The 13098-nt window shown below is 33.4% G+C and overlaps 1 protein-coding gene across 2 annotated transcripts in view; it reads left to right on the top strand.

Moving 5' to 3' along the window:
- The window catches only part of PPP1R3A (protein phosphatase 1 regulatory subunit 3A), a 40556-nt gene extending 29255 nt beyond the window's left edge, over positions 1-11301 (top strand). For both annotated transcript variants that reach the window (XM_005899508.3, XM_070369569.1), the window contains 3 exons: positions 5826-5884; positions 5981-6105; positions 8020-11301. In XM_005899508.3, coding sequence (XP_005899570.2) covers positions 5826-5884; positions 5981-6105; positions 8020-10401 — 2566 coding nt within the window. In that variant the 3' untranslated portion in view covers positions 10402-11301. The remainder of the gene's footprint in view (positions 1-5825; positions 5885-5980; positions 6106-8019) is intronic.
- Positions 11302-13098: the final 1797 nt, after the last annotated feature.

Genomic DNA, 13098 nt, shown 5'->3' with positions numbered 1-13098 from the left:
CCATCATTACATTAGAGCTTCCTTGAGGTAATTATATATATACATATATAATTCATCTTGGATTTCTCAGTGTTTATTAGAATGTATGGCATATAGATTTCCCAATGTTTATTAGAACTTAGGGCATAGAGTGGGTGCTCAACAATGACCTGTCTTAAGATTAAATAATACTAATGACTGACTATAGTATATATTTAAGGTACACTATTAATGAAGTATCCCTCCACAAATGACATATCCTTTTGACTTTTTAATTTCTAAATTTATACTAGATTTAAATTTTTTAAAATTATTTAGGCCCATAGTTAAAAACTTTGCCTTTTAACTTTGGAGAGGGAGGTACTTCAAACATTATAAGACAGAAAAATATGCATGCTTTATTAGAATTTTTATGACACTGACTTTTTTTTAAATTTTATTTTATTTTTAAACTTTACATAATTGTATTAGTTTTGACACTGACTTTTAATGAGGAAAGAAAAGAAGAACAATGTTATGATAATGCTGATAAGAGGCAGACAGACAGGAAGAGTAGAAAGGACACTGTGCATTTATTCAGCACAATGACAGACACTTAACCACTAGGAAGACCAGTAAGAAACTCCCCTGCTCAAAAAGGACTCAGGGAAAAGAAAATCTCTTTAACAAGCGCTTCTAGGAAAACTGGTCAACCATGTGTAAAAGATTGAAACTAGAACTCTTTCTAGCACCATACACAAAAATAAACTCAAAATGGATTAAAGATCTAAATATAACACCAGAAACTATAAAACTCTTATAGGAAAACATAGGCAGAACACTCTCTGACATAAATCACAGCAAGAACCTCTATGACCCATTTCCCAGAGTAATGAAAATAAAAATAACAATAAACAAACGGGACCTAGTTAAACTTAAAATCTTTTGCACAATGAAGGAAACTATAAGCAAGGTGAAAGGCAGCCTTCAGAACAGAAAAAAAAATAGCAAATGAAACTACTGATGAATTAATCTCCAAAATATACAAGCAGCTCATGCAGTTCAATACCAGAAAAATGAACAACCCAATCAAAAGTGGGTCAAAGAACTAAGACATTTCTCCAACGAAGACATACAGATGGCTAATAAACACATGAAAAGATGCTCAACATCTCTCATTAGAGAGTACCAATCAAAACCACAATGAGGTATCATCCCATGCTGCTCAGAATGGCTGCCGTCAAAAAGTCTACAAACAATAAATGCTGGAGAGGGTGTGAAGAAAAGGGGACCCTCTTACACTGTTTGTTGGAATGCAAACTGGTACAGCCACTTGGAGAACAGTGCAGAGATTCCTTAAAAAATGAAATAGAACTGCCATATGATTCAGCAATCCCACTGCTGGGCATACACACCAAGGAAACTCGAATTGAAAGAGACACATGTGCCCCAGTGTTCACTGCACCACTGTTTACAATAGCTAGGACATGGAAGCAACCTAGATGTCCATTGGCAGACAAATGGGTAAGAAAGTTGTGGTACATACACATAACGGAATATTAGTCAACTATAAAAAGGAGCACTTTTGAGTCTGTTCTAATGAGGGGGATGAAACTGGAGTCTATTAAACAGAAAGAGACCAGCAATACAGTATATTAATGCATATATATGGAATTTAGAAAGATGGTAATGACGATCCTATATGCAAGGCAGCAAAAGAGACATAGATGTAAAGAACAGACTTTTGGACTATGTGGGAGAAGATGAGGGTGAGATGATTTGAGAGAATAGCATTAAAACATGTATGTTACCATATGTAAAACAGATAACCAGAGTTAAGTTCAATGCATGAAGTAGGGCACTTGAAACTGGTGCTCTGGGACAACCCAGAGGAATGGGTGGGGAGGGAGGTAGAAGGGGTGTCCAGGATAGGGGGGACAGGTGTACACCCGTGGCTGATTCAAGGTGATGTATGGCAAAAACCACCACAATATTGTAAAGTAATTATCCTCCAATTAAAATAAATTACTTTTTTTTTAAAAAAAAGGACTCAGAGTATAAAGGGGAGACTAGAAATTTTCTCTAACATATTTCATTTCTACCATGACTGTATATAGTTCTGGGGCCTATCATCATCAACCATAAAGTTCTTTGCCTTTATTTTCAAATTTTCTAAAGTTGTTTTAATTAAACCCCTTAACTGTAATTGGTCATATAACAGATACTTTGGGTTTTGGAGTGGGATTTTATCTATACACACCCTGTAACTTAGACCAGAGAGCAATCCATTTGTCTGAATATATTACCTGAAACTAGAATTTAACAATTTAGATATTTTAAATGATACAATAAACACCTGTAAAACAAAACAACTTATCATTTCCTCATTCCTCTCCTCTGACTCACCCCACTTTTACATAATCATAATCTTGAAAATCAAGCTTTCTTGTTTACATGAATGATATCCTATGTATTCCTTGATAAATATATTTAGATTATTTCAATAGCTTTTAGCACAATAAAAAAGAACCTACTCTGATGCAATGTTTTAGCACTGTTCATTTAATATTATATGTTGCTAAGATTTATCCATATCATGGTATGTCTCTGTGTATTTTAAATCAATTTTGAGTGCTATGTATGTTTCTCTTGTGGTATACCAAGTTTTGTGTCTACTCTTCCATTGATAAACATTTGGATTGGTTCAATTTTATGTAGTTGATGGCGATCAACTATCAACTGATAAAACTGACAGTCAATTTTATCAGTTGAATAAGTATAAAATTAAATAAGTATAAAATAGCATCTCCTTGTGGTCTTGATTTGCATTTCTCTGTTTTTTAATAACGCTGACCATCCTTTATATGCTTATCAACTATGTGCATTTTCTCTCCTCTCCTCTGATTCTATTGAAATGTTTGTGCTTTCTTATTGCATTGTAGAAGTTCTTTATATTTCTTGACATTTATTTTGTGTTGATGCTGTACAATGTAAGCATCTTCTCCCAGTTTAGTTATATTTTTGTTATAAAGAGGTCTTTCAATGAACAGAAGTTTTAAATTTTAATAGAGCTAAACTGATAATCTTTTTTTAATTTTAGTTTATTTTCCTTAATTTTAGTTTTTTTTCCTTCTTTAAGAAAACATTTTCTACTCTGAAGTCTGAAAAATATTCATATATTCTACTAAGAATTTCAAGGTTTTTGACATGTAAAGTCTTAATCCATCTGGAATTGATTATTGAATATTTATTGTGCTAATTTCACTTTTTTCCCATGAGGGTAGTCATTTTCCTTATCTCCGTTTACTGAGAGGTCCCTTATTTCACTGATGTCTGACATGCCACTTTTATCAAATACCAAAGTTCTAGATATGTATGGATCTGTTTCTAAGCTCTCAATACTTTCCTGTCTCAGTGCCAATATAATTGTCTTAATAACTATATCCTCATAGAAGTATTGAAACTACATAGAGGTGCTTCCTCTACTATTCCTTAGAAGTAGACCAGCTATTTTTAGTCCTTTATTCTTCTCTTTAGAATCATATCTTCAAATTTTGTGAAAACATGTTTTGAAATGTTGATTAGAAGTCAATTTGTAGATCAAATTTGGAGATACTATCTTCATAATTTTCCTATCTATGAATATGGTATATCTCTCAATATTTTCTAGGTCTTTAATACTTATTGATGCAATTCTATTCTTTTCCCTGTAGGAGTTTTACACATTTTCTATTAGTTTTTTAAACAAATATTTGATATAATACTTAAATTTCATCTATTTTGAATTCTTTTTCTTGTATTTACCTCTAAATCTAAGATTTCCCCTCTATATTTCTGTCTTTACATGTTTTTGTAAGATATCAAAAGAGTAATATCCACTTTGATACCTATTTGTCCTCACAGTGAGTTAAAAGCAAGTTCCTTTCCTTTTGATGAAATTATTTGATTCTGAAAGAAAGAATGGAATATGACTGGTGAGAGTCATATTCCATTCATATTCCATGAAGGCTTCCATATACAGAAGCCTTCAAAAGTATAAGTCATGTTCTAGTTCAGCAGAACCATGTCGGGAATTTGGTAAAAACAAAACCAAACCAGAAAAACCTGAGTTCTATGCTACTTCTAAGAGCTTGGCCTCTGTGATCTCTCTATTAGATTTCCAGAGAATTCTGATAGATACCAAGGTTTGAGAACCAAGGTTAACTCTTCAGATAGGTACTGTGTAAACAGAAATTTATTTTGTAATTATCATTTAAGTATATATATATACATTAAATATTTTCTTTTACATGTAAAATATATTTCATTAAAATTTTTATGTAGTTCCTTTAAAAAAAAGAAATTATTTTAAAAATTTAAGCATTCTAAAGAATTTAATAAGAAAAATGATTAATAACATTTTGTTTAGGCAAAAACATAAAGCTTTAATGATATTTTCCTCTACAAAGGAGATTTTTCAATATTGTTATCAGATGAAAGATAAAGAAAGAATACTTAAATGCTGTTTAATGGTTTATTTATTTTAAAAAGTACATAGATTTTCTGGACATAGAGAAAGAAAAATGTGTCAACTTGCAGTTGGAGTCACAAAAATGAATCTTTGTATAATTATAGGTCTGATTAAACAATATAGATTATAGATTAAAACAGTATCACTTATGGTAATATAATATTTTCTAATGAAATTGGCTATGTAAAAACATTATTTTCATTTCGGGGCCCACTTCAAGGTAGAAAATAGTTTTGGCAAAGCTAAAATTGAGCATCATAAATGTTTACAAAGCTGAGTTACTTCTTACATGGTCAAGATGGAAGAATTTGTAATTTTCTTGTGATTTGTCAAAACAAGATTAGCCCTCTGGGGATTTGGATCAACACTGTCCATGCAATGAAAACTAGGTTCTATTATACAAATTCATCAGTCATTGTGAACTCTCTGGATTTCTTTTATTGCAGAAAAATCATTGAGAAAAGTCAGTAGGAGAAAATTCAGCTGAGATAGTACAAGAAAATGTGAATATTGGTCCAATCATTTCTGACAGACTGACTTGTGACATAACTATACACAAAGTGAGCTTTTCACTAACTATTTTCTTGCTATTGTAGTGGGCAAATTTAAATTCTTATACTTCTACAAATACACCTATAAACAGAATACATTTGAAAGGAAAAAGTATTTATCTTCCTCAATAAGTATGCAGAATATGAGATAAAAGCAAGTATAATCTGAATTATTTTAAAGAAAAAAAAATATGCTCCCATATGAATGACCAAAGTCTTGGCTGTAAAACTGGCCTTTGGCAATACACACATGAAGTCTTTAAACTGGGTATAAATTTAGCTGCCGTTTAGTTTCTGTTAAATTTGTTTGTTTTCTCCTTTTCTGGAGAGAGAGAGTTAATATTATGTCAGTTCAACTGGAAGAATTTTGAGTAAAATGGAACACAAAAAAATTAATAATTGGAACATTAGAAAGTAATTTCAATGACCACAACGGACTGTCAGTTCATAAAACTTCATCATTTAAAACAAGAGAGAAATATTTGGACTTTCAAAGTGAGAATTATGGGATAATCTAGATTTATATATATTTTTCCTTTGGCTGTATGTTTTAATATGAGTAAAATAATTTTATTTAGAATTATGGTATTGTGTAAATAATTTTTACATTTTTCTACAACTAATATACTTTATTGCATCATTCTAAGAGATCATTTTAATGAAAAAAACATACAAAGTACTGCAAGAAAATGTGAAAAGTTAAATAATATTTGTTTAGCTTGTAACTGGTTTGAATTTCCTATGATAAAAATGCTATACATTTATAGTCCCTGAAAAAGTGTAACATTTTGTTGTAAATTTAACAGTAAAGAAGAATCATCGGTAACATCAGATGAGAATAACTTTGAGAATTCAAAGGTTACAGGTAATATTTCTTTAATTTTTAAACAGAATATATTTCTTTTGTTAAAGCCTACAACTAGGACAATCTTACATAGGTACAATTATCTTAACTTTTCAGATACATATATCCCAACAATTGTTTGTTCTCATGAGGACAAGGAAGACTTGGAAACCAGTAATCAAAATGTAAAAGATGTAAACAGGGAACAGGATGAACGTAATGAAAAAGAATTAGAGCCGATGGTAAGTATTCTGGTTGCCAAGGTATTAGAGAAGATGAATCCATTTATGCTTCAAAGATGCTGCAATGTCTGCTTTTCAACAGCTTCAGCTAATATAATTTGCAAATGTGAAAGCATAGCCTATTCTGTCCTTGCGTCTCTGGCTTCATCAACAAGGCTAGTGATTTGATTTCAGTATGTTACTTCAGGTCTCTGCAGTGGCAAATTAATGACATTCATTTCTTATCTCTTTACCAGCGGCTCTGAGTAACAGTTTGTAGGAATTACAGAAGAGGTAGCGCTATCCTGATGTGCATTTCTAATCTTTGTGACAAGTGTACACTTATAAAATCGTCTGTAAAATGAGAGGGCTGGACTGGATGATTGTTAGGGTTCTGTCCAGTTCTACAAGTCTGATTCTTGCATTTAGCAGCTTTTTTTTTTTTTTAACTTACTTCCATCTTCATGAGAATCTCTAAGTTCTATATCATTGGAAAGTATTAAATTACCAAATGAGGATAAAATAGCTTGTGCCACAATTTTTAGACAGGAAACAAATTTAGAACTGTACAATTTAGTATTAAATTTGTTATAAATTTCACGCTTCGTGAACATTCAATCTATTTGGGATTTTTAGGGGGATGGTTTAGATAGCATTTTTATCACAAAGAAAGAAATAGGAGTAAATGAGTCACATAATGCAATTTATCCTTTACTGTATTTGGTTGGAGCTCATATCATTAGGATACATGGATTCATAATCATCAAAGATTAAAATGACATTTGCCTCTTCAAGTGTCATTGCTGAAACAGAAAAGAAATAGAGCTCATCTCTTTCCCCACGACATTCCACCCTTTCTATAGTGATATGGAAGCTGCATCACTAAAGTATGCAATTTACTTTGCTCCAACTTTAAGAAACTACAAAGTTGTCACCCACTGTGTGAATTCTCACCAGCTGAAAGTTAACACAGCCATTTTTTTCAAACCACAGAATATAATGAAAGGACTCTGAAAAATCACATACTTCACCAATACACCTCATTACAATGAGCAGGCGCAAATATAAAGTTTGTTTAGAAGTTACTGAGATTGTACATCCAATAAATGAACAGGGAGCTGTAATTTAGATGCTAATTTGCTCCATGCTGACGTTAATGCATAAAACAATGAAGCTCTATAATAGATGGAAATACAACCAAATCTGTGGAACCCACAGGCATTGGCTTACAAGACAGCTGTGCAGTTGACAAGTAACATGAGCCTTATGTGAGAAGAAGGGGAAAACGTAAGATTTGCATATAATTATTGAGATCATGCAAATGTCAGTTATGAGGAGAAAAAAAAACACAGGCATCTCACTGTTAAATCCTGACAGTTGGCATCACTGAAGAGCTCAAATACATTTGAGTACCAGTTGGCAGAGGGTCATTAAAACAGAATTTGCAGAGACATTAACTCCCTCACTTTTCTTTGAGTGACGTTTTGCTATTAATAGTTTGCAGAGGCTTTGCAGAAAACATATTAATAAGAGAAACTCTAATAGGGGCACCTACAGCAAGTGTAAATGCGGCAAGGGACATCCAGGAAGCCGCTCTCTAATTGATGAGCATGGAGCTATCAATGTGTATATCCTAAGTGAGGAGAAAGGGCAATGACAAGCAGGAATGGTTGAATAATACAATGTGATATTTGGAAGCTGGGAAGGAGAGTTATTAATTTTGGCCCCTTTTCTTATTAATCTCATTCCTAAGTCATAGCCTACAAGAATCTCCCCCAAACATTCATCTTTCAGAATTTGTGCAAAATCTACAAGTGAAATGAATCAAGGAAATCTACCAGATAATTATTAGTCAAGTTAATGAAACCTATCTAACTTGCTTTGTATATTTAAAAACAATAAAAATCATTATTTTTGTTGTTTTTATCCCTTAAGATAAACCAACACTTGCTAAGAAGTACTGCTTCTGGAGATGAAAAGAATACAGTCAATTTCCCAAATAACGCTGAGAGGTTAGAGAAGAAGCAAATCCATGATGATGTATACACTGACTTGTTTAAAAGGCCTTCATCTTCAAGTTCATCAGCAGAAAGATCCTTAAAGGGAGATTTTTACCACAAGGAAAAATATTTCTCAGGAAATGAGCACACTTATCCACCTTCAGAGGAATTTACTTCAGATACAGGAGAAATCAAGCTGTCATTGGGAAATACTAGTAGTGATGAGATAGTACAATTACATATTGGCAGCAAAGAAGTACTGGATGATAATGCTAATCCAGCCAAAGGGAGAGGCAGAGTGCAAATGTCTTGTCCCTCTGCAGACCAACTAATGGCAGACAACCTTAACAAAAAACTTGAAGGAGAAGCTAAAGAAATTGAAGTAAAAGATTGGGAATGTTTAAGAGGTGACTTCCGCTTGGATTCCCATTCAGAAAAATCGATAGAAAAAGGATCTTCCAAGAAAGATTATGGCAATGGTAAGAATGAGGAGGAGGAGCAAAAGATATATTTAGGTGTAAGTGAAAAACAAAGCAAAAGTTTTCAATCAGTCTTACATGACCAAGAAAGAAAGATGAGCCACTCTGAAATAAGTGTGGAAGGGATGGGAGCCAGTAACAGAGACCTAACTGCTCTGCCGAGTAAAGACACCAAAATTCATGACCAGTCAATCAGAGCAGATACGTTTCATTCACCAAGGACAAATCTAAGCCTGGAGGAAACTGTGTCAGCAACCTCAGACTCTGATCTCTCGGCTAGCAAAGGCACTGCTCTAGGAGGAATGCCTGGTCAAGCTGGTTCACCAAGAAATGCAAATGTTTTGAGGAATAAGTACCTTTTCCAAGCTGAAGAAGAAAAATCAGTTTGGATTAATCCTGAAGATCAGAATAAGAACACACAGCATAAACAAAGTTGGAATGTTCTGGAAAGTCAGGAAAGAGCAAGAGGGAGTAAGACAACTATAACAGAGCAGTCCAAAGAACAAGCAGATTGTGAAGACACGTGGGGGAAAAGAGATGACACAAGGAGCTTGAAAGCTAATCCTACAGAAGAATTGTTTACCTGCCAAGAAACAGCAAGCTGTGAACTGTCTTCTCTAGCTGATCATGGTATTACTGAGAAAGCAGATGCAGGTACAGCTTATATAATTAAGACAACATCGGAAAGTACTCTAGAATGCATGTCTGCTAGAGAAAAAGCAATAATTGCTAAGCTACCTCAAGAGACAGCACAAAGTGACAGGCCCATCGAAGTAAAGGAAACAGCGTTTGATCCACATGAAGGGAGAAATGATGATTCACATAATACCCTTTGTCAACGAGATACAGTAGGTGTAATCTATGACAATGATTTTGAAAAGGAGTCATGTTCAGGTATTTGTAATGTACATGTAGATGAAAAGGAGAAGGAAGAAACCATAGCTATATACAATCCTGGGGAGACACATGACAGGAAGAAATGTGTCATTGGGAATACAACATCTGGAGAAGAATCCTCACAGGTCATTACAGACAATCAAAAAGCAGCCTCAAAATTAGATTTACATTTGGGAATGTTACCAACAGACAAAAAAATATTTCCAGAAAATAGAGATCATGAGCAGGTCCAAGAATTATCAAAGAAAACAATTATAGATGTCATTATTCATTCTTCTTTAAACTCAGACACAAATAGAACTTCTCAGAATGGCTCTCAGGTTTCCAATCACCATGCTAAAAGTTCAGGGTCATCTCACGAACAGGCCACTACTACAGGGCATGCAATTACTACCATGACTCTCCAATCTATTTCTTCTAAATCAGAATATAATTGTAACCCAACAAGTGAAATCCAGGGTACTGAAAAGCACTCTCATCCTGCATCTCCACTGGAAGAAGTTTCCAAAAGTTCAGGAATAGTGACATCAGATAGTACAAAGGAAAGATGTATAGGCCAGATTGTCAAACAAGGAGAATGCAGTGTGGAGAAACCTCTAGGGCCAACGATTTTAATCAGTGAAGCTTCTGAGAACATAGAAGGGGTAAGGCATGAAAATGAAGGATTAATAAACTCTGGACAATCACTGTACTCTTCAGGCGACAAGGAATCTGACAGCCCTGCTTCTGATAGTCTCCCTGCCCAGGAAAGTCAATCTCAAAGTGAATCTCTGCTTTCAAAATACATCAACTCTAAAGTACCTTACTTCCTTTTGTTTCTGATATTTCTTGTAACCATCTATCAGTATGACTTAATGATTGGCTTGGCATTCTACCTTTTTTCATTGTACTGGCTATCCTGGGAAGGGGGAAGACAAAAAGAGTCTGTTAAAAAGAAGTAACCTCAGCACTATTATTACTCTCTCTTAAAAGATAAGCTATTTAGCCCCAAACGTTTGGATTGGTGAAAGAGACTATTCATTGTTCAAAGAGCCAGTGCAGTTTTTCTCTTGAAGGATCATTTAAAAAGGAATGCGTATGAAGTTTGCTCCTTCATATAAGTAATTATTCTATATAGGACCATTATATTTGGATCATTAAATACCTATATGAATATGAGATCTGAAGCACGTCAAGTTGAAATTAGGTACAGCTGTTGCTCCTTAGCAGGCTATGAAGTTTCAATGCTTCATGTCTCTTCACTACTTAAAGTGCCATTTCTTGCATTCATTTCTTTTGCAGTAAAGCTTCATTTTTTTCCCTGAGCATATTTTTCCCTCTGTGGTTTTTAAAAATAGATAAAACATGGACAATGACAGAGGACTTTTTTTGGTCTTTGAATATTGACTATGAAATTTGCATTTACCACTGTATCATTTATCAGCACACTTTGATAAATCAAATCTTTCAACTTTAAGTTCATATTTTTAAAAACAACATCCAAGCGTGGATTTAAGTTGAAGAAACACATTGTGTACCTGAATAACAATACACATATATACGTACTATCTCCTGCATACCTACAAAATCAGGACATTTGTAAGCCAAATTTGACAAAGATCAAAACAATTAAGAGATGATCTTTCAGTTTTGCAAAATTTGGGGGATGGCCTTTCTATAAGCAATATTTTTTCTCTTTTAAAGGAAGATTGTACAACACAGTTGAACAACTTTGACATCAACTATTATTCAGAGTTGTAAATTTAAATTAAAAGTTCCACAAACATTGCTTCAGAATGAATTTGTACCTATAAAGCATAAAGCATTAAATGATAATAATTAAAAAAAGATTTACAAATGGACTACTCGGTATTTTTTTTTTTTTGTCTTCAAGCAAATTTTTTAACTTTCCTTACTATAAAACAATAAATTATTCCCCAAGGTGCTTTAAGAGAATAAACAACTAATCGTTGGTAATAGTCATTATATAGTTACCAAGTTGTTAAATGATATCTCAAATTTTAAAAAGTCAAATAGGCAGACAAGGAGATCTTCTGATAGAGAAATGAATATCCAATATACCAATGACTGGTTGCTGCTATTAGCTATGGCTAAGTATGTGAAATAATGGAACTAATCATTTTAGTCACATAGGTATAATAAAAATATTACTATACAATCAGTTTCAACAACTATTAAATGACTAAAATATGCAAAATCTTGTGCTTTGTTCTACAGTAGAGCACTTCCTTTGATACCCCAAACAGCTAATCCTCAGGAAGGAGGCATTAATAAGTAATTTGATGCTTTTGACTTGGTCAGAAATATGGGACAGAGTCACACTGAGGGAGCCCATTTGGGTGATTTCTTTTTAACAGGAACTTCTTTCATAGAGAATGTAACATTGATCTTCAGAGAGAAAAGGTAATCTGTTTATTAACCTATGAAGGTAATTCAATGACTAACACTTGTATATACCATCCCACACTCCTAAGAAACATGCATGTATGGGAAGACAACACGAGAATGAAGCATTTAAACTGACTTTCATGTGGTAGTAGATAATTTCCTTAATTTTCTTAGGTTTAAGATAATATTCTTAATTTCTTAATTAGGTACACAACTATTTCCAAATCCCCTAATTGCATGCTTGACTCAAGTCCCATTGAAATTGAATGCTTGACTTTAACTTTTTAGTTGAACAAATACAAACATCCTGAAGTAGAACTGAGGGCAAATATTTGATTGTTTGAGAAAGCATATTTTCATTAAATACAAGTGGGATACTGTAGGCTGTACTTAGAATATTATCTCTAAAATTGCTCTCTTGATAATTTTGTTGACAGGTCTATATTACAACAAAGTTAAGGTTAGCATTTCTTCAGTTCTGAATGACTTGGTTTTTGCATTCTACCTTTAAGAGTTTCAGTCAATATGCAGTGTCTTATTAATGCAAAGAACACTATATTACTTATGAACACAGGTGTCTGAACTGTAACTATTTTCTTATACATAAAAGAATGTAACGTCTTTAATCTCTTTTATTTGACTTTAACATTAACTTACTAAACCTTGTCATGCATACTTGCAATACTACAAAGAAGTTTCCAAGGACTTAAAATATGTCATGTGTACTTCAGTGCAGGCAAAAAAGAAATAATCGGTGGTTTAACTGATTTTCCAATGACCACTTGTGAAGAATTGGAAATAAAATCATAAGAACCATGAAACTATTGCTAGGTGGAGGGGAGGTAGATTTTTGCAACCCATTTTGGTCACATCACTATGTTGAACAAGAAAAGTGGATCTCAGGAAGAACCGGCAGCCTCTGGTTAATAAAGATTTTACTCTGAACCATCATAACAAGGGTCACCTTTATAAGCTTAGCTACCTTCATCATGTCCCCTCAAGTATTGGTTAAGAGCCAAAAGAGGATGTGGCATGAGAATAAACAAAAAGAAGTGTATTATTGCACGTCTGTTTCTATAGTGGGTACGAAATGTGATATAATAACCATCACCTTTTATCTTGCTGGGCTGCTGTCTATTAGGGACAAAGTTCTAAAAATTAATTGATGAGTCAAGCAGGTATAGGTAGTACAATTAAATACCTTTAAAAAGTCACATCTACATAAGCCACCAACATCTCAACAAACTTTT

This window comes from Bos mutus, chromosome 4 (genome assembly GCF_027580195.1).
Source record: "Bos mutus isolate GX-2022 chromosome 4, NWIPB_WYAK_1.1, whole genome shotgun sequence".
Classification (NCBI taxonomy): Eukaryota; Metazoa; Chordata; class Mammalia; order Artiodactyla; family Bovidae; genus Bos; species Bos mutus.
This window is presented reverse-complemented; position numbering and strand designations above follow the sequence as displayed.